The following is a 21,054-nucleotide window of genomic DNA, read 5'->3' on the forward strand; positions in this document are numbered from 1 at the left end:
GAGCACATAAAAGAATTGGCCCAAAGTCACGTACTTAATAACATTAAAGCCAAGGAATGAGTCTTATATAATTCCTGGTGTGGTGGTGGTGGTGGTGGTGGTGGTGGTATATTGTTTTTTTTTTTTTGGTTTTAACCCCATCCAGAGATTCAAACCTATGGACGTATCCTGCGGAAGATGTTGGAGCTAAATTTGAGAGAGACAGATTGAGTCAGGAAGATCCAAACTACTCAAATCAAGGAAGAAAGTTAAAGATTCAACAGTGATCAATAAACAGTTAAAAATTAGTGTAACAGCAATATTTTAATACTCTTTCATCATCAGTAACAAATGTACCACACCAATATTGTGGGTCAATAACGTGGTGGATAAAAGGGTATGGAAGGATTTGGGATTTATTTCTTATTTTTATTTCTCTGGAGTAATGAAAATGTTCTAAAATTGATCATAGGACGTGTGCACAACCATGTGATTATACTGTGAGCCAGCGATTTATATACTTCAGATGGGTTATATGGTGTGTGAATATGTCTCAGTAAAATTGTACTTTAAAAAAAAACAAAAAACCTTACTGTTAAAGAAGGAAAGTTTAGGCGTATCAGTGAATAGGTTTTTATCGATGAATGGGGTTTTGCAATCCAGTGTATGTTGAATAAATTTTAATGTTAAAATGTAAACAAATAAATAAAGTGAGCAAGCTACCAAGATAGAATATGGCACACATATGAATTTATAAATATAGTATATACATGCTCAGTGTGCTGGTTTGAAAGGATTTATGTATCCTAGAAAGGCCGTGTTTTCATCCTTATTAACCTTTCGAGAACAACGATTTCTTCTAATCGCTGTTCAGTACTGTAGGTTGGAAACTTGATTGCAGTATCTTCATGGAATGTGACTCAATTGTGGGTATTAAACTTGATTAGATGGAGACATGTCTCCACCCATTCCATGTGAGTCTTGATTAGTTTACTCGAATCCTATAAAGAGGGGACATTTTGGAGAGAGTAATGAGGAGAAAGCCACAGAACCATGACAAAATGATGAGAGAACCCCAGAGACCACCAGCCACTGACTTTTTGGACATGAAGGAGAATGCTGCCAGGAAGCTTCATGAAACAAGAAGCCGGGAGAGAAAGCAAGCAGACTGTCACCATGTTCGCCATGTGCCTTTCTAGCTGAGGCCTTACCTTCGGCTTTCTTGAACCAAGGTATCTTTCCCTGGATGCCTTAGCTTGACATTTTTATACATGTGCTTTAATTGGACATTTTCACAGCCTAAAAGCTAAACTAGCAACTTATTAAATTCCCCTTTTTAAAAGCCATCCTCTTTCTGGTATATTGCATTCTGGCAGCTAGCAGACTAGAATACTCAGCTTTCATTTCTTTGTTTCAGTATCATTTTCCTAGACCTCTGCCACTCCCTTATGCTTTTCTTCAGATAGGTTGATCATAAATTGTATAACAGAATTTCAGAATGACATTATGGTTTTGTACAAAAGAAAGAAGAAAAATTACCATTTTCTTTAAAAATTATTTTCTGACAGTATTTAGAATTGTGTCAACTATTTTGGTCTTAGCAATGTTCTGGACTGTTTATAATAGTTCTTGTGTCCCTTTGTTAATGTCTAGCTTTTAGCCTAGAAGGCATCCAGCAAGCATTATTTTATCTACATGTTACTTTTTAGTAGGCCATATGCAAGCTAATTAGCTATTTTTACAACCAGTTTGTTAAACCTTGAGGAGTCTTCTTGCATTCTATTAGTGTAGCATTTCAATATCTGCAAGGATTTAAGATCATCCCTTCCAGTTGTTTGAAATAAATAAAATTATTCTCTGTACTATCTCGAAATCTTAACATTTATACATTTACACGTCTCCACCCGATTAGGTACCAGTTTATCTTTATATTTTGTTTGCTATCTTTAAGCCACCAGCCCTGTGGTTCTTCTGTTTTAGTCTGTTAATGCTGTAGGCAATGCAGTATGCCAGAAATGGGTTGGTTTTTAAAAGGGAATTTATTAAGTTACAAGTTTGCAGTTCTAAGACCATACAAATGTCCATACTAAGGCATCTGATAAAGATACTTTTGACTCAGGAAAGGGCTGATGACAGTCAGAGTTTCTCTGCCAGCTGGGAAGGTAGGTACATGATGACATCTGCTAGCTTTCTTTCCAGGCTTCTCATTTTAAATCCTTCCTTGGAGACATTTTCTTACTGAATTTCCAAACATTGATATCTGTGTCAGCTCTAAAGCTTTTTCCATAATGGTTCCCTCTTAAACGACTCCAGGAAGCAACTGCACCTTGAATGGGTGGAGACACATCTCCATGGAAACAATCAGAAAGATCCCACTTAAGAATATTGAATCAGGATTAAAAAACATGGCTTTTCTGGGATACACAGCAGTTTCAAAACGGCACATTCTCTTTTATATTTTCTTAACGTTAACTTTTCCAGTATCATGGATTTATGAGCTAAAGGTAGTCTTCCTACTTAACTGTGATTCTCAAGACTTTCAGTGGTTAACATAAGTCTGAGAAGAAATTTCATACTCTTAAGATATATGTTTGTAATTACAATATGTACTTTGCCTGCTTTTTATGAATAGCACTTCGCTTTTCAAATAGACCTCAACATAGGTTTATTTGTTTATTTTTACATCTTCAGTCAACTTCATTTACTTGCCTACATGAAGTAGGCCAGGAGACATAAAGCATACATTTTTTTTTTATTCTCATGCTAAAGAATCAAAGTAATTTTGTAAGAGGGTTACGTGTCATATTACACTGAAATGCAGTACCTGATGTAGCTTATATGCTTATGGAATTTTCAAGTGTAATCAAGGAAATATAACCAACACACGAAATATTACTTCTATAAAATTTAAGTTCTAAATTGTAGGTAAAAGATCAGAAGTAGATGAATGAGGATTAAATTAGTCTGGGAAAGTTTTATAGGGGTATTGAGATATGTGCCATTGGGTGTAGAGAAGCCATGTAGAGAGAAGTCACATTCTATAAAAAATGATTATGGCACAGGAATGAACATGGCATCACTAAGAGGGAGTTGTCCTGACCAAAGCAAAGGTTGCTATTGAGAATTATAAAATAAGGCTTCTAAAATCTTCTGTAATCTATATTTGTCCTACTTTTCCTTTTGTAGTTTTTTGACATTACTATAAGTAGTTGCTGCAGGAAACATGTATGCATTAATAATGCAAAATTCTTATCCTACCTACATATTTTATAGCCATCCTATTGTACTTTTTAAACTATCTGTAAGGAGAACAATTTTTTTGTTTTGTGTTTTTATTTCCAATCCATTGCTCATTTTTTGGCAAAGTTCAGTAAAATGGTCATGTAATTAAAAAGTGCTGTGTATGTTTCTAAATGCTTATTCTCACCTTCTCACTGATAGGTAGCAAATAGTCTGTGGACCACACTTCTAATAGCATTTCTTTAGAGCTTTAATATTTTGTGTTCCAGTGACGGTTAATGTTTTTTTTTAAACAGGTATGCATCTTCTATTGATGATATTTTGGAAGATGAGGAACATTATGCAGACCAGTTAAAAGAATATCTTTTTTATGCAGAAGCACTACGGTAAGTATAATAAAATTTCCAGATCCAGCCCTGTGGCTGATCACTACTCTCTTTATATACTGCTATAAAATACAAATATTAAGATTTTGTAAATAAATTCATTCTCTCAGATCATTTAATGGGTATTGTATTCCTTTGCTTATTGCAGTGTGCTAGGCATAAAAATTTAAGATGAACCTGACCAAGACTGCTTTTTTCCATCAACTAAGTTGTTCAATGAAAAACATGTTTTTCTTTAGTAGGAAGAGGTACTGAGTGAGATGCTTTTTTTAACCAAGCTGTTGGCCTTGCTCCTCATACCACTATACCTGCTGTTTCCCCAGCCCTGATTTCCTGGAAACTAATCTTGCAGCTGTGATACTACAGAAAAACAACTCATACTGCAAATAAAGAAAAGGAAAAAAAAAAAAGGCTTCAGACATTAGCTCTCCAAGTATCAAACTGGCCTCTGACCTTCCCTGTCTTTCTCCAGATAACTTGCTCATACTTTTCACTGTCCTTATCCTTACTGTAAAACTTATTTGGTGCCTAAATGTTTCAACTGCAGAAAATAAAATCAAGCTACTAAAAAATATAATAAATGGCAGCACTTCTTTTTATCCTTAGGGCTGTGTGCAGGAAACATGAACTTATGCAGTATGATTTGGAGATGGCTGCTCAGGACTTAGCATCCAAGAAGCAACAGTGTGAGGAACTGGCAACTGGGGTGAGTTTTTCCATTCAGCCCTTCGGGTCTCTGCTGTTATTGTAACAAACCTTATGTGAATTAAGGTACAGTTATAATACACAGGATGCATGTAGCTTTCAAAGGGAAATAATGTATGAGTGGCTTGATAACTCTTGGTTGTGGTCTTGGTATAAAAAGATGTAAGCCGAGTTGGGTGGGCACCATGGCCGGGATCACCACCATTGAGGCGGTGAAGCGCAAGATCCAGGTTCTACAGCAGCAGGCCGATGATGCTGAGGAGAGAGCCAAGCGCCTCCAGAGGGAGGTGGAGGGAGAAAAGTGGGCCTGGGAACAGGCTGAGGCTGAAGTGGCCTCCTTGAACCGACGGATCCAGCTGGTTGAAGAGAAGCTGAACTGTGCTTAGGAGCGCCTGGCCACTGCCCTGCAAAAGCTGGAGGAAGCAGAGAAAGCTGCCAATGAGAGCGAGAGAGGTATGAAGGTTATTGAAAACCAGGCTTTAAAAGATGAAGAAAAGATGGAACTCCAGGAAATCCAACTCAAAGAAGCTAAGCACATCGCAGAAGAGGCAGATCGGAAGTACGAGGAGGTGGCTTGTAAGTTGGTGATTATTGAAGGGGATTTGGAACGCACTGAGGAACGAGCTGAGCTGGCAGAGTCCCGTTGCCGAGAAATGGATGAGCAGATCAGACTGATGGACCAGAACCTGAAGTGTCTGAGTGCTGCTGAAGAAAAGTACTCTCAAAAAGAAGACAAATATGAAGAAGAGATAAAGATTCTTACTTATAAACTCAAGGAGGCAGAGACCCATGCTGAGTTTGCTGAGAGATCGGTAGCTAAGCTGGAAAAGACAATTGATGATTTGGAAGATAAACTGAAATGCACCACAGAGGAGCACCTCTGTACACAGAGAAGGCTGGACCAGACTCTGCTGGACCTGGATGAGCAGTGGAGCCCCCTAGTCCCGCCCTGTGCTGCTCCTCGCTTTGACTCCGACACCACCTGAGGCCAGCCTGCCCGAAGCTGACCTTTAAACTGCAGGCTGATCTTTACCGGGAAGGCTGCTCTCTCCTCTTGCCGTGCACCCCCACACCCATCACCCACCCATCCTGGCCCCGTGTCTTTTTCACCAAACTGTCTCTGCCTCTCCCAGTGATTGCAGCTGGGCTAGGGGCTGAGCACCTTTGGGAACAACATTTAAGGGAATGTGAGCACAATGCAAGTGTCTTTAAAAGCATGTTGTGATGTGTACATGTTGTAATTACCCCCCTTTTTGTTGTGGTAGCAACCATTTGTAAGACATTCCAAATAATTCCATAGCTCTGAAGCAGTAAAAAAAAAAGATGTAAGCCATTAAAACTTCATCCTATATAGTATTTAAGAAGTTTTGCCAACATTCTCTGTGTAATAAGTGTTATCTAATTTCTGATTATGTGCAAGTGAAAAAACATTATTCTTTGACATTGAAATCATGACCTTTATCAGATTTAGTTTTACAAGGTATTTTATAGAAAATTTAGTTTCTTTGAAAAGCCTTACCCAGTTAGAATCAGTACATCTCTCCTAACAAGGAACTTTGGGAGTTCTTTATTCTTTAATGCTTACAACGAATACTTGTCAAGAAAAGTCCACATCTTACTGCACTAGACTTATGTCTTTTTTGTAATCAGCTTTGTTCTGTCCAGTTATTCCATTGGAATAAATTAGCCATCATGACAAGAGCACACGTTATAAAAGTAGTGAAGCAGTGATAGATAGTACCACTGTATGTTTGTCAGTCATATCATAGTTAAAAAGCACTTTAGTTTATGAGGTGGTTTTCACTTAGGTTACCACTTGTTACATCTGGGAAAAGACCTGTGACCATCAACATGTACACACTGGCCTTTGATTTATTTTTAAAACTCAGAGGAAATTCCCAGGCCATTTTCAGAGAGTTTCATTTTCTGCTCCTATGTGAAGATATAAGTGTTTCCCTCAGTAAACTCCAGAGAGCAAAGAAATATCAAATCAATGAAGCTTGAGGGTGCCCTGCAGTGCTAGGGTTTAGGCATGCTGAGTCTCAGTGTGATGTAGAGATTTAAATATACTTCTTTAGTTTTGGTTTATTTCCAAGGTTTAATTTTATCTATTTTCTCTGTCCTAATTTTTAAAAACATGCCCACTAATTTGAAGTAAAAAATACCTTGCCCAGTGCTAACCTGGGAATTCTTCATTCAGTTAAGAAGTCCAGTTAAAATTTCCTCTTGTTTTTGACTGTCCCATATTATTTCAGTGTTAGAAATCATATTAGAAGTCTCTTGGTTTAAGGCGTTTAATGTTTCCATGTGAGCTAGGGGGATAATGACAAATTTTTCGTTTTCCTTTTAGACTGTGAGAACATTCTCTTTGAAAGGAATGACAACCAAGCTCTTTGGTCAAGAAACTCCAGAGCAGAGAGAAGCCAGAATAAAGGTGCTAGAAGAACAAATAAATGAAGGAGAACAACAGTTAAAGTCTAAAAATTTGGAAGGCAGGTAAAAATGCATAGTTGTTTAACAAAGCTAAATCCACCATCTACTTAGAGATTTTTAAAATGATTCCCAAGCTTCACTAGCATCACTGAACAGGGCCTGTTCTTCTAAAATGCAGTGATTGCATTCCTATGAAACCTTGGGTTGTTAAAATCATATTCTAGAAGTAGTGTTAGTATGGGAAAGAGGGAAAAAAGCAAGCATTTCACCTTTGTAATTACATTATTTTCCTGCAGTTTTCATTGTTTATGTCCTTTCATGTTTCCTTTTCTCCGCCCCATTTTAACAAAAGCCTGATCATAATTCAGGGCCAGCTCAAGTATTGCTTTCCTCATGAAGCCTGCCCTTATTCTCTTAAGCTATTGTAGCACTTGGTTCATGCCAACTGTGGCAGTTTCTCATAGAGTGGTTAGTTGTTCTCTGTGACTACATCCTGGGTTAAAGTATGAGTTCTTTAAAGTAAATGACTGTCTTTTTGTCTTTATGTTCCAAAACCTTGCATAGTGCTTGGTATGTAATTATTCAGTAATTGAATTTATAGAAGTTCAATACTTAAGCTCTAATATTACTGTTCAGTACACTTTCCTTATTGTTAATTTCATCTGATAAGTCATTGAGTAGATCAAGGCAGACTGAGAGTGAATCATTGGCAATATTTCTGGTGGTTTTTGAGATTTTTAGACCCTCTGGTGCCTGACAGGTCAGTCTATTTTCAGTTATAGAATAAAGAACACAAGTGCTTCTCAAAATTTTTTAAACATTAGTTGTCATTTAAAGCAAGTACATGATAAATGTGATTGATAACACATCTTGTGAAAAAGGATTTTTCCTTCCTGAGATCCCTGCAAGGCACTTTATGTGACATCTTTTAGACTTGTAGCTGGTTTTGAGAACCTTTCTATATCTGTTTTATAGAAATAATTTGGAACTAGAATATTTGTGGCAAAATAAATATTAAAAAATATAGAAGAATATGTAGCTGTCTCTGCTTTTACCACTGTAATTTTTAGGAAGAAAAAAATATAGAACTGTCTTAATACAAACAATAACTTTTTTCAATATATATACACTTAAAAACCAGCTCAAAAATTGGTTATTTGTAATACACAGTTTACTTGATTTAAATAAGAGTAATAATGACAATACCTTTTATTTTAGAGAATTTGTGAAAAATGCTTGGGCTGATATTGAGCGCTTCAGAGAACAAAAGAACCATGATTTAAAAGAGGCCCTCATAAGTTATGCAGTCATGCAGATCAGTATGTGCAAAAAGGTAGGTTTTGGTTTCAGTGAAGCTATCAGTATGTTCAGAAGTACTTAGAAATTTCTTTAAATTCTCTCACTTGTACTAGATAATTCATCATTTTCCTTTTTAAGGCCCATTCTTCTCCCCTTCCAGAATGTTTCCCAATTTTTCTACTTAATTTTGAAAGAATTGTTATAACCACAATGTCAGTTGGGTCTCCTCTCTTTTAAAGTTCCAAGTTTATATGCCCCAATCATAACTTGTGTTTGAAAATATATACCAACAACATTACCTAGATATTATAATGTTCTTGGACAGGGCAGTAAAATGTTTGTTCCTAATAGTGATAAATATACTTTGGAAAATAGGTCAGTTGTTATTTGAGAAAAATGTGGTTATGATATGGTTTGTTGTTACAGTCAAAGTCCTTCACGTAGCTGATATCTGTTGTGAAAAAATTGAAATTGAAGCTTATTCTAACTAAAATAAGTGTTTTGACACTGGTGGAAATCTTTCTAAAATGTGTTTTAAGAATAAAATACAAAATATTCCTTAACCTCTTTTTCATAATTCAAGATCTGCAAATTTGACTAACAACTGGTAGTAATGCTTTTCGTTTGTGTAACATTTCACAATTTGTCGAGTGTTTTATCCATATGCTTTATCTCAGTAAAACATATAGTAAAAAGAATCCCCATATTTCTGAAGACTTTTATAGGGGAAAAAACTCACTCATCTTAACACATATATACACCTTAGTCATTAATTTGCCTAAAAGTTTTATTTTTTGCCTAAGAACCAACACTTGCGTAGACCTTTTCATTTTTATCACCAACACTAGCAATAGAGAACAAAGATATTTTCAGGTGTAAGTACCAGGCTCACTACCTTAGAGGGCTTCTCATCGTAGAGATAAATTCATATTAGTGAAATTATAAATTATTTCATGTTATGGATTTTTTGGGTCACTTAAGGAAATTAAAATCATAAATGTTAAGTCTGCAAAGGCCAAAAGTTTTGAGTTTGGTAGTGTTTCTGCTGTCATCCTGTCAGCTTCCAGTCCTTGCATGCTGTTGAGGTACTTGACATTTACATTCTTTCTCATCTGCCTTTTTAAATCTCTAGATGTCTGAGAGATCAGATAACAAATGTTTTTGGAGTTGCTTTTCATTTTTCCTGTAGAAGATTCATTTAATCAGTTCTTTGTGATCACCATTCACTTATTTTTCAAAGTAAAATACAGAATCTTTTATATGATGGTTCAAAGGCCTTTTTTCCCCTTTAGGACGGTTGAGAGTGCTAGATATTTAATCTCTAAATAAATAAGCGTTTTGAGGCATACTATTGGATATTATATTAGCTAGGGTTCTCTAGAGAAACAGATCCAACAGAAAATATCTATAAATAAGAGATTTTATAAATGTGTCTCATACAACCATGGTGATGTAAGAGTCCAAGATCTGTAGGACAGGCCATGAGCTGGCAACTCCAGTGAAGATCCTCAACAACTCCCCAGGAAAGACTGGCTGGCTGAAGCAGAAAAGAAGGATTGTGTCTTCTGAATCCTCCTTAAAAGCCTTGTGGTGATTAGATTAAGCACTACTCATTGCAGAAGACACTGCCTTTAGCTGATTGCAGATGTAATCAGCCATGGATGCAGCCAACATGCTTGTGATTTAAGTCCATGAAATGTCCTCACAGCAACAGATAAGCCAGTGCTTGCTTGACCAAACAACTGGGCACTGTCACCTGGCCAAGTTGACACACAAACTTGACCGTCACAGATATATTGATATATCATGAACATCTCACTATGATAGTACATAACATCTATCTTATCCTTTCTAACAACTGAATAATAGTCCAGTTTATGCTACCTTTTTCAGCCAGACTGACACATCATAGAGGATTCAGTTTTTTGTTTTGTTTTGTTTTATTTTTAATTTATTTGTTAGCAAGAAAAGAAAACTAAAAAGATTCTTCAAGGTTTAATAAATACTGACACGCTTTGATTCTTAAGTATTAAATAACTCAATTTAATTTTTAGATTAATAAATGAAGTTGTTTTAACTATTACATACAGAAACTATCTGAAAACTTGTTTGGTTTACACTAGAAATGATATCAGTATGGGATATGAGTCAATAAGGCTATGATACAAACTTTGAAAACTCATTTTTCCAAATAGAAGAATCTCCATTTTGAAGATAGCCTCTTACTTTTTTTCAGAAGCATTAGACATAAACATATTTTAACCATTATCAGAAATAGTGTCGCATTTGCTGGACTTCTTATTACATAAAGCAAAACTTACTATACTAGTAAGCCAGGTACTTGGGTTTTTAGAATCCTTTAAGAATCACATTTTAAAGTTCCTTTTGTTTTCAGGGTATTCAAGTTTGGACCAATGCTAAGGAATGTTTTAGCAAGATGTAATCCTGTGAAATGAATTTCTCTTCAATCAAAAGTACCCCAAAACAGAAGCACAAGTAAATAAAAGAAATTTAAGTTGCTACCCAGTATACACAAAAATATATTAAGTTGAGTAAATTCAACTTTCTTTAAACCTGATTGTAGTTGTGTTAATACAGCACAAAAAGGATATATTTTAATGAAGATTAAATACTATAATTGAGGTTTTGGGGACTGGTGCTGATTTCAAAAAGTTAATTTAATGATATTTACCAACAGATTGTCAGACTTCTGAACCAATGACTAAATGTCAAGATGCTAGGTAATTTCTAGATGCTTGTTTCAACACCATTTGTTTCAGATCTATAATACAGGGAATTTTTTTCCTAAGATGTAATTCCTGTCTTTCCTGGTAAGGCCCACTAATCTGTTATAGAGGTGTATTTTTTCTTGCCTTATAGTTGAGCCGTTTGGTTTGACAACGCTCAGCATAAACTTAATGTGAAATCTAAGATTTTCTCCCACATTCATTGATGCCCTCTGTAACATTTGCATACAATAAAATGCCTTCAATTTGTGTTTTGCCAGAATTTTGATACTGGTCAAAAATTTTATACTGCCAACAAAGACTCAGCTTCTCAGTTATGTAGTGGAATACATTGTTATAATTTAGGAATTGCTATATAGAAAATTTTGAATATATTACATATAAGAATCAAATTCCTCCAAAATAATTCTTAACCTCAGTGATGAGCCTAAATTTACTCTGCTTGGCTCTCTACACATGGCATTTCAGGGTACGAGATGTAGCATTTCAATGTATAAGATATATGTAGTAAACAGTATGTATTAGTATATTCATTATTAACCTCCTTTTCTATTGCTTGGCTGTAATTTCTGTAAAGATAAATTATATTGTTTTTTGTGTGTGTTTTCATGGTATATGTTCAGAAGCCAAGCACCCTCATTTTGCTAGCTTTGCAGAAATCTTAAATGTGTACTCATCGTTCTAATTATGTAAAAAAATGACTGTTTAGCATTTGAATTTTTTACATTTTAAATGTTGCTGGATTTTTGTGCTGTTTGCCAAACTTATACAATAAATAAATGAAGTAGCGTGCTGATTTTCATATAAGTTTTGTTATTTTAGTGAGATGATCCATACATATTAGTATGTGATGCTCTGTGAGAAATTATACATGCCATGTTATGGTTTTTTTGTGTGTGTTTAATTAAATTTGTCTTGCGTCAAAGTATTGTTTTTAAAAAGTAAGATCTGATTTTTAAATTTTACTGGGGTTTTATTAAAAATAAAACTGGTAGAAGCAAAAGTCATCTGTATGGATATACATCTCATTCCCTTTAATTGTACCACTTTTTTTTTTATACTTTTTATTTTGAAATAATTTTAGACTTAGAAGAAAATTACAAAAATTATATAGAACTCCGATATTCCCCCACTCAGGTATACCAGCTTTTAACATTTTGCCACATTAGTGCTTTTTTGTCTTCCATCCACCCTTCCTTCCACCTGTCATTTATCTATGCATCTAATCTTCCTATCTATCTTCTAAAAATTTGAGGGTAGGTTTAGGTTAGCATATGTTATGCTCTTAATACTTAATACTTCCGTGTATATTTTGTAAGAAAAAAGATTCCATTTATATAATCATGTTAAGTAGTTACCAGGTTCAAGAAATTTAACATAGATATATAAACAATTACAATTTTTTCATATGTCCCAGGACCCTTTTCTCCTCCATTATTAGCCTGCATCCATGCTTATGTTTTGATTTATGTAATTCTCTCTGGTTTATCTTTCTTTGTAAATGTGGAAACATAAATACAACCTAAAATTTCCCATCTCAACCATTCCCAATTAAGTACTCTTCAGTGTCATCAGTCACATTCACAGTGTTTGTTACCCTCACTACCATCCAATACCAAAACTTTTCCATCACTCCAGATAGAAACTGTGCACCCCTTAAGCCTTGCCTACCTGCCACTGCCCCACTTCCGCCACATGTCTCTGTGAATTTGCGTATTCTAGGTATTTCATATAATTGGGTTTTCTTTTGTGTCTGGCTTATTTCATACAACGTAATGTCATTAAGGTTCATCTATGTTTGTAGCATGTTTGAATTGTATCATCTTTTGACTAATGGAATAAAATACCTCTCAACTTGGCTTTTAAAATTCAAAACTTTCAGGTGCATGGGTAGTTTAGTAGTTACAATGCCCACCTTCCATGTGGGAGACCCGGGTTCAATTCCTGGACCACGCACCCTCCCAAAAAATAAAGAAATTCAAAGCCTGTCCCTTTCGTGAATCTAACCTTGGACTAATTGTAAAATGTATTAGGTTTTTTCCTACTAGAACATCTTTTGAGAAGGCCATTGTTACCTATGTTTTAAATGATGAATTAAAAAAACATGTATTATTTTATCTAAAATATACAAATACATGCTCTGTTATATGAATATTTAAATAGGCAAATTTTGAATAGGATAGATTTTGAAAATTTGACACCAACAGATATCAATGAGTAACAATAGAAATTTAAGAGTATAGCTTTGGTCTTTAAAAAAACAGAAGTTTCATTTAATAGTGCACTCATTCCTTTAAGAGAAACACTTAACCTGTGTTCAATAAGCCATTTCAGTATTTAAAAATCAGAAATCAAAATGAATTATTTATAAATGGAGGGGGAGTTTAGTTCACAAAAGATAACTACAGGGAGAGTATATAAGCAATAACTGAAAAAAATGACATTAAATTAATATAAATAGTAGCAGAGGAAAATTTCATCTTGACAATATACTAGTGATGCAGGTGATATAGCATAAAGTTTAAAAGGATAGTCAAAGCATTAGGATTAACTGAAGTCACAGTTAAACCTGCCTTTGCATTCAAGAACATGAGTGTGTATGAATAGAATCATTGGTAATTACAACATAGCTTCCAGAACAGGAACTGAGGGTTCTTAAAATTCAAGTATCTTTAGAATAAATACAGGTACCCAGCTTGGAGTGGAATAAAAATTCAAGAGTTATGAAACAGCAGTGCTGGACTTTTTATATCTTTATAATCATTCTTTAGATTCATATCATACTCACCTAACCAGGTAGCATTTAATCTCCCAAAAAATTTTCCCTAAAAAGGAGCTAGTGATTTCTTTTGAGGTGGGTAATCTAGAGAAAATAATAAAAAGCCAAATTAGTAGAATTGTAATTGCCCTAAATTATATAGATTTATATATTTGAAAGGAAGATAGACTTAGTTTTCCCTTTAAGAAGACAGGGAGGGCGTGCCACAGTGGCTCAGTAGGCAGAGTTCTTGCCTGCCATGCCGGAGATTTGGGTTTGATTCCCAGTGCCTGCCCATGCCAAAAAAAAGAAGATAGGGAGAAAATTCCAGAATATGTAGAAGAAAGGAAATAATAAAGGTAAGAACAAAAACCAATGCTATCAATAACAAACAATAGAGTTAAAGTCAAAAGGTGGTTCTTTGATAAGATTAATAATAAACCATTTGCAAAACTGGGAGAGGAAGAAAAATAAATTTTCCCTACAGGGACTGAACTAGGGGATGTTATTACAAGTCCATCAGATATCAAAAGTATAATAAATTGACAAATTCTTTGAAAAAGAGTTTAGTAAAAGTGATACAAGATTAAATGAAAATCTGAATAATCATTTATCAAAGACATTTAATTTATTATCGAAAGTCTTCCTGCAAAGAAAACTCCCTAGCCCAGATGCTTCACTGGTGATTTCTGTCAAACATGTAAGGAAGAAAAAGCTCTAACTCCCCATAAACTTTTTAAATAATAGAGGAGAAGGGAACACTTCCTTTCTAAATCTTTTTAGAAGGCTAGTAGTACCACAATACAAAAACTGGACAAAGACATTTCAAGGAAAAGCTATGACATATCAATATACATCAAGAACATAGATATAAAAATTATTAAGCCCTTAGCTAGTTAAATTCACCAATATGTAAGAAAGATACTACTACATCGTGATCATACAGAGTGTGTCTCAGGGTGCAAGATTGGTTTAACATTAAAGATCAATTAGGGGCGGGCCACGGTGGCTCAGTAGGCAAGAATGCTCACCTGCCATGCCAGAGGATCCGGGTTCGATTCCCAGTGCCTGCCCATGTAAAGAAAAAAAAATCAATTAGGCTTCCAGGTCAAGATGGCAGCTTAACAATGTGCACATTTTAGTTCATCCTCCAGAACAACTACTAAATAACCAGAAACAGTACAGAACAGCTTCTGGGGCCACATCAGTTACTGGACACACAGCGTACCCCAGTCTGGACCAGCTGGACCAGCTGTGAGCCCCCGCAGAACCGAGAACTCCCAAAGCTGCGGTGGCAGGTGCCCCTCCCCCACAGGCTGCTTCCCAGAGGGGAAAGGAAAGAGACTTTACCAGCACCAGGGACTGAGCCCAACCAAACGCCAATTGTGGAATTAACAAATTCTGATTACTAATAATAGGCCCCCAGCTCAGGTGAACCTGGTCAAAGCAGAGGTTGCTCATTTTTGCCCCAGCACCAAGGGCCAAGGGGGCAAGGCTGACGGGGGGTGGGGTGGGGGTGGGGGAACAGGTTTTTGTGGCTGTGTTTCTACAAAGTCTTAACTGCCATTGGAATCAGTGGCAGGACTTCTCAGGCTGCAACTACCCCAGGCATAGGCAGAAACAAGCTCATTTGAGGGCTTGTCTGGAAGCTGTGCCTTCCCCAGGGGAGGGGTGAAGTCCAACTCAGGTGGAATCCCTCCTTCAAGGAATTTAGACACCAGGGCTTGGAAATTCGAAGCCATTAAAAACAGCCTACAACCTCTCCTCTGTCTCCACCATGCCCCCAGCAGGGAGAGTCTGCCAAAGTTAAAGGTACTGCATGATCTTATGCAGCATCTTACGCAGGACCTGCATCTTATGCTGGTGGGACCTGTAGGCAGACAAGCACCACATACTGGGCAGGATAAGAAAAACAGAGTCCAGAGACTTCACAGGAAACTCTTTCAACCTGCTGGGTCTCACTCTCAGGGAAAACTGACGCAGGTGACTCTTTCCTCCTGATAGAAGGCCAGTTTGGTCTGGGAAAATCCGGCTGGGGTCTATAATACCTAAGTAGACCCTCCTAAGGGTGGGGGGAAAAGACACCATACAAGCAGGGCAAAAAGCAAGAAAACGAACTGAAAAATTCTCCTCTGTTAAACAAAACTTAAGCTAGAGGTCCAGATAAAGCTGAACGGAATGTCAAAGAACAGACAGACAACAAATTCAACCAGCAAGAAAACCCTAGGTAAAAGAAGTGAAAGCAATCTCCAGAATAAACTTATTAAGGTAATTAAATGCCTAGATGCCAGCAAAAAATAACAGATCACACTAGGAAAATAGAAGACATGGCCCAGTCAAAGGAAAAAACCAACAATTCAAATGACATACAGGAGCTGAAACAATTAATTCAGAATATTCGAACAGACATGGAAAACCTCATCAAAAACCAAATCAATGAATTGAGGGAGGATATAAAGAAGGCAAGGCATGAACAAAAAGAAGAAATTGAAAGTCTGAAAAACAAATACCTTGCCTTATGGGAATGAAAGGCAAAGTAGAAGAGATGAAAAAAAAACAATGGAAACATACAATGGTAGATTTCAAGAGACAGAATATAGGATTAGTGAACTGGAAGACAGAACATCTGAAATCCAGCAAGAAAAAGAAAATATAGGGGGAAAAATGGAAAAATATGATCAGGGACTCAGGGAATTGAAAGACAATATGAAGCACATGAATATACATGTTGTGGGTACCCCATAAGGAGAAGAGAAGGGAAAAAGAGGAGAAAAACTAATGGAGGAAATTATTACTAAAAATTTCCCAACTCTTATGAATGACTTAAAATTACAAATCCAAGAAGTGCAGCGTACCCCAAAGATAATAGATCCAAATAGACTTACTCCAAGATATTTACTAATCAGAATGTCACAGGTCAAAGAGAAAAAATCTTGAAAGCAGCAAGAGAAAAGCAATCCATCATGTACAAGGGAAGCCCAATGCATAGATCTCTCAGCAGAAACCATGGAGGCGAGAAGACAGTGGGATGATATATTTAAATTATTAAAAGAGAAAAACTGCCAACCAAGAATTCTATATCCAGCAAATTGTCCTTCAAAAGGGAGGGAAAAATTAAAACATTTTCAAACAAAAAAAATCACTGAGAATTTGTGACCAAGAGACTAGCTCTGCAAGAAATACTAAAGGGAGCACTAGAGACAGATATGAAGACAGAAGAGAGAGATGTGGACAAGAGTGTAGAAAGGAAGACTATGAGTAAAGGTAAAAAGAAGGAAAATTAGATACGATATATAAAATCCAGAAGGCAAAATAGTAGAAGAAAGTACTAGCCATGCAGTAATAACACTGAATGTTAATGGATTAAACTCTCCAATCAAAAGACATAGTCTGGCTGAATGGATTAAAAAACAGAATTCATCTATATGCTGTCTCTACTCAAAGGACATGAGGACAAGGACACAAACGGACATTTGCACACCAATGTTTATAGCAGCATTATTTGCAATTACCAAGAGATGGAAACAGCCAAAATGTCCATCAACAGACGGTTGGCTAAACAAACTGTGGCATATACATAAGATGGAATATTATGAAATTGTAAGTCAGAATGAAGTTATGAAGTATGTAACAACATGAATGGACCTTAAGGACATTATGCTGAGTGTGATTAGCCAGAAACAAAAGGACAAATACTGTATGATTTCACTGATATGAACTGACATTAGTGAATAAATCTTGGAATATTTCGTTGGTAACAGAGACCATCGGGAGATAGAAATAGGGTAAGATATTGGGTAATTGGAGCTGAAGGGATACAGATTGTGCAAAAGGACTGAATATAAAAACTCAGAAATGGACAGCACAATATTACCTAACTGTAATAAAATTATGTTAAAACACTGAATGAAGCTGCATGTGAGAATGATGGAGGAGGGCTGGGGGCATAAATGAAATCACAAAGAAAAATAGACAATAAAGATTGAGATGGTATAATCTTGGGATGCCTACAGTGTATAATGATAGTGACTAAATGTACAAATTTTAAAAATGTTTTTGCATAAGGAAGAACAAAAGAATGTCATTACTGCAGTGTGCTGAAAACAAATGATAATTAATATTTTAAAATTTCAACTTATGTATGAGACTAAAGCAAAAAATGTTTATTTGGTACAAATTTATATTTTGACTAGTGCATCTCCTAATATAACTTATATAGGTAGTTGGTTGAACACCTTAAGTACATGGAACTTTGTATAGAACATGAGATTTTGTTGGTTTGTCCAGGTGATGCCCTGATGAATCCCAGAGTGATTTGATCAGTGAGTGGAAATTTGCAAAGTCCCCTTCGGGGAATGGTGAGAACGGGGGAAAACGCAGCTTCCCCAAGTTGAATTCTTGATATTCTCACAAGCAGTGTGGACAACGAAAGCTATAGGCTGAGACAAAAGTCTTGGGGTTTGTTCATATGAAACTTAACCCTGCAGGGGATAGGTCAGGCCTACTTAAAATTAGGCCCAGGAGTCACCCCCAAGAGAACCTCTTTTGTGGCTCAGATGTGGCCTCTCTCTCCAGCCAACACAGCAAGCAAACTCACCACCCTCCCCTGGTCTACATGGGACATGACTCCCAGGGGTGTGGACCTTCCTGGCAACGTGGGACAGAAATCCCAGAATGAGCTGAGATTCAGCATCAAGGAATTGAGAAAAACTCTAGAATGAGCTGAGACCCAGCATCAAGGGATTGAGAAAACCTTCTCAACCAAAAGGGGGAAGAGTGAAATGAGACAAAATGTCAATGGCTGAGAGATTCCAGAGTTGAGAGGTTATCCTGGAGGTTATTCTTATGCATTAAGTAGATATCACCTTGTTATCCAAGATATAATGGAGAGGCTGGAGGGAACTGCCTGAAAATGTAGAGCTGTGTTCCAGTAGCCATGTTTCTTGATGATGATTGTATAATGATACAGCTTTCAGAATGTGACTGTCTGATTGTGAAAACCTTGTGTCTGATGCTCCTTTTATCTACCTTGTCGACAGATGAGTAGAACATATGGAATAAAAATAAATAATAGGGGGAACAAATGTTAAAAATTTAGTTTGAAATGCTAGTGATCAATGAAAGGGAGGGGTAAGGGGTATGGTATGTAATTTTTTTTCTGTTGTCTTTATTTTTCTGAATTGATGCAAATGTTCTGGGAAATGATCATGATGAATATGCAACTATGTGAAGATATTGTGAATTGCTGAGTGTATGTGTAGAGCAGAATAAGCATGTGTTGGGATGTTTGTGATTCTTTCTTGTAATTTTTTTTAATTAATAAAAAATTTAAAAAAAGAAATCAGTTAGCAGGGTCCCCTGGTTATGGTGATTGGCTCGCTGCCCTGGGAGTTGTCAGTTTGCAGAAACCCCATGTTTGTGTTCATAACCCTCTCAACTGGTCCCAAACCAGTGGGGAATCCTGAAGTGGACCCTCTGGAAAATGAAGCTGTTGCCCCAGAATTCACCAACCGGAACCCGGAATCTGGAGCTCTGAGCTGTAGCCAGGAAAGAGCAGGGTTGGCAGACAGTGTGGCTCTCCCATGAGTTCTGGCACAGGTTACGCGCTATAAGGACGCAACATGATATTGAAGCATTTGTTGAGCATCAAAATGGCCAGGTTGTAGTTTCAGTATCCACTTGTGAATGGGCTATAAAATAGCATCTTTGTAAGACCAGAAATGTGGTGGCTTGTGAGAATATAGGAAGAGTGCTGGCAGAGATGCTTAGAGGCAGGGGTCAACTTCATAGTCTACCAGCCAACTCCTTGGGAGGCAACCTCAGACTCAAAGAAACTACTGCAAAGACAGAGGTGGTGGTGTACTACAGGAACCTCATTGAATCTATGAATAAAAAGAAATATTGTTTTGAACATCTATAAAACTTTCAGCCATTACATTCATCAAAAGAGGGCATCTGTAAGAACCACCAGCTTGGACATTTTATGACAATATGGTAATGGTGGAATATTGTTTGTAGTAAAGGCCATGTGTCCATCCCCCTTTGTGTTATTGTTGTCTTAATCAAGGGCCCCTTTCTTGGACCTGAGGAATACATTTGAGTACAGTAGTCACCAAGTATAATTAGCTTTCAAAAGCCAAACCAGTTGTTTACAAATTTAAAATAAAGACCTATTGTTAAAAAAAATCAATTACTAGCCATGAGTGAATGAATAGATAAATTATAGTATACAGTGGGATTTTATTCAGCCATAAAAAGAAATGAAGTATTGATGCATACTAAAATGTTGATGAAGTTTGAAGACATGCCAAATGAAAAAAAGCCAGACACAAAAGGTCACACATTGTATAACTCCATTTACATGAAATATACAGAATAGGTAAATACTCAGAAACAAATTGATTGGTGGTTGCCAGGGGATGGGAGAGCCAAGAATGAGGATTAACTGCTTAATGGGTATGGTGCTTTAGTTTTGGGTAATAAAAATATTTTGGAAATACATAGAAGTGGTGATTGCACAGCACAGTGAATATACTAAATATCACTGAAGTACTAACTTTTAGATAGCTAATTTTATATGAATTTCACCTCAATAAAAAATACACTATTGTCTTCCAGAGAAGATGGTGGCTTAGTAAGGCACGCGGGTCTTAGTTCCTCCTCCAGAACAGCTACTAGAGAAGTAGAAACGATTCAGAACAGCTCCCGGAGCCACGACAGAGACCAAGAAGACAGCGTACCCCATTCTGGAACAGCTAACTGGCTGGAAGAACCCGCTCCGGTGAGATCACTGAGGGGCGTGGGCTTCCCCAGGCCGGGGCGGCAGGCGGCCAGAGTCCCTCCCTCCCTCCTTCCCGGGCTGGCTGGGAGAATTGGACAGGCAGTCCCCTCAAGCTGCAGTGGCTGGCACACACTGCCAACGCATGGCCCTCTGGACCAGCTGGGGGAATTGGATCGGAGATCCCCAAGCCATGGAGAACGGCGATTGGGGTCCCTTCCAAACACGTGGCTTCCCGGTCTGGCTGGGAACGGTGGATAGACACTTCCCCAAGCCACGGCGGCTGGCGCCTCCCCGCTATGCTTGGCGCTCCGGGCCGGCTGGGAAATTTGGACAGGCGTTCCCCCAAGCTGCGGAGGTCGGCGACCCTCCCCGCGCGTGGATCCCCGGACCGGCTGGGAGATTCGGATTGCACTACCCCAAGCCACTTCGACTGGCGACCCCACCCGCACAGCGAAGTTAAAGGAGCCACAGCATCTTTTACTGGTGGGACCCGCAGACAGATGAGCGCCACGAGCACCACCTACTGGGCAGGATAAGAAAAACAGAGCCCAGAGATTTCACAGAAAAATCTTTCAACCTGCAGGGTCTTACACCCAGGGAAATCTGATTAAATGCCCAGATGCCAGCAGAAGATAATGGATCACTCTAAGAAATTGAAAATATGGCCCAGTCAAAGGAACAAACCAACAGTTCAAATGAGATACAGGAGCTGAGACAACTAATGCT

General features: G+C 37.3%; 1 protein-coding gene and 2 pseudogenes across 1 annotated transcript in view; all 3 read left to right on the forward strand.

The window, feature by feature from the left end:
• Nucleotides 1-11,812, forward strand: part of SNX4 (sorting nexin 4) — a 123,758-nt gene extending 111,946 nt beyond the window's left edge. Inside the window, exons 10-14 of the mRNA XM_077118073.1 lie at nucleotides 3,516-3,605; nucleotides 4,212-4,311; nucleotides 6,661-6,806; nucleotides 7,962-8,076; nucleotides 10,438-11,812. Coding sequence (XP_076974188.1) covers nucleotides 3,516-3,605; nucleotides 4,212-4,311; nucleotides 6,661-6,806; nucleotides 7,962-8,076; nucleotides 10,438-10,485 — 499 coding nt within the window. The 3' untranslated portion in view covers nucleotides 10,486-11,812. The remainder of the gene's footprint in view (nucleotides 1-3,515; nucleotides 3,606-4,211; nucleotides 4,312-6,660; nucleotides 6,807-7,961; nucleotides 8,077-10,437) is intronic.
• Nucleotides 4,338-6,636, forward strand: LOC143648287 (uncharacterized; annotated as a pseudogene).
• Nucleotides 11,813-18,911: 7,099 nt separating the features above from the next.
• Nucleotides 18,912-19,921, forward strand: LOC143647828 (large ribosomal subunit protein uL18m pseudogene; annotated as a pseudogene).
• The last annotated feature ends 1,133 nt before the right edge of the window (nucleotides 19,922-21,054 follow it).

The sequence above is a fragment of the Tamandua tetradactyla genome, chromosome 10 (assembly GCF_023851605.1).
Source record: "Tamandua tetradactyla isolate mTamTet1 chromosome 10, mTamTet1.pri, whole genome shotgun sequence".
NCBI classification, from domain to species: domain Eukaryota; kingdom Metazoa; phylum Chordata; class Mammalia; order Pilosa; family Myrmecophagidae; genus Tamandua; species Tamandua tetradactyla.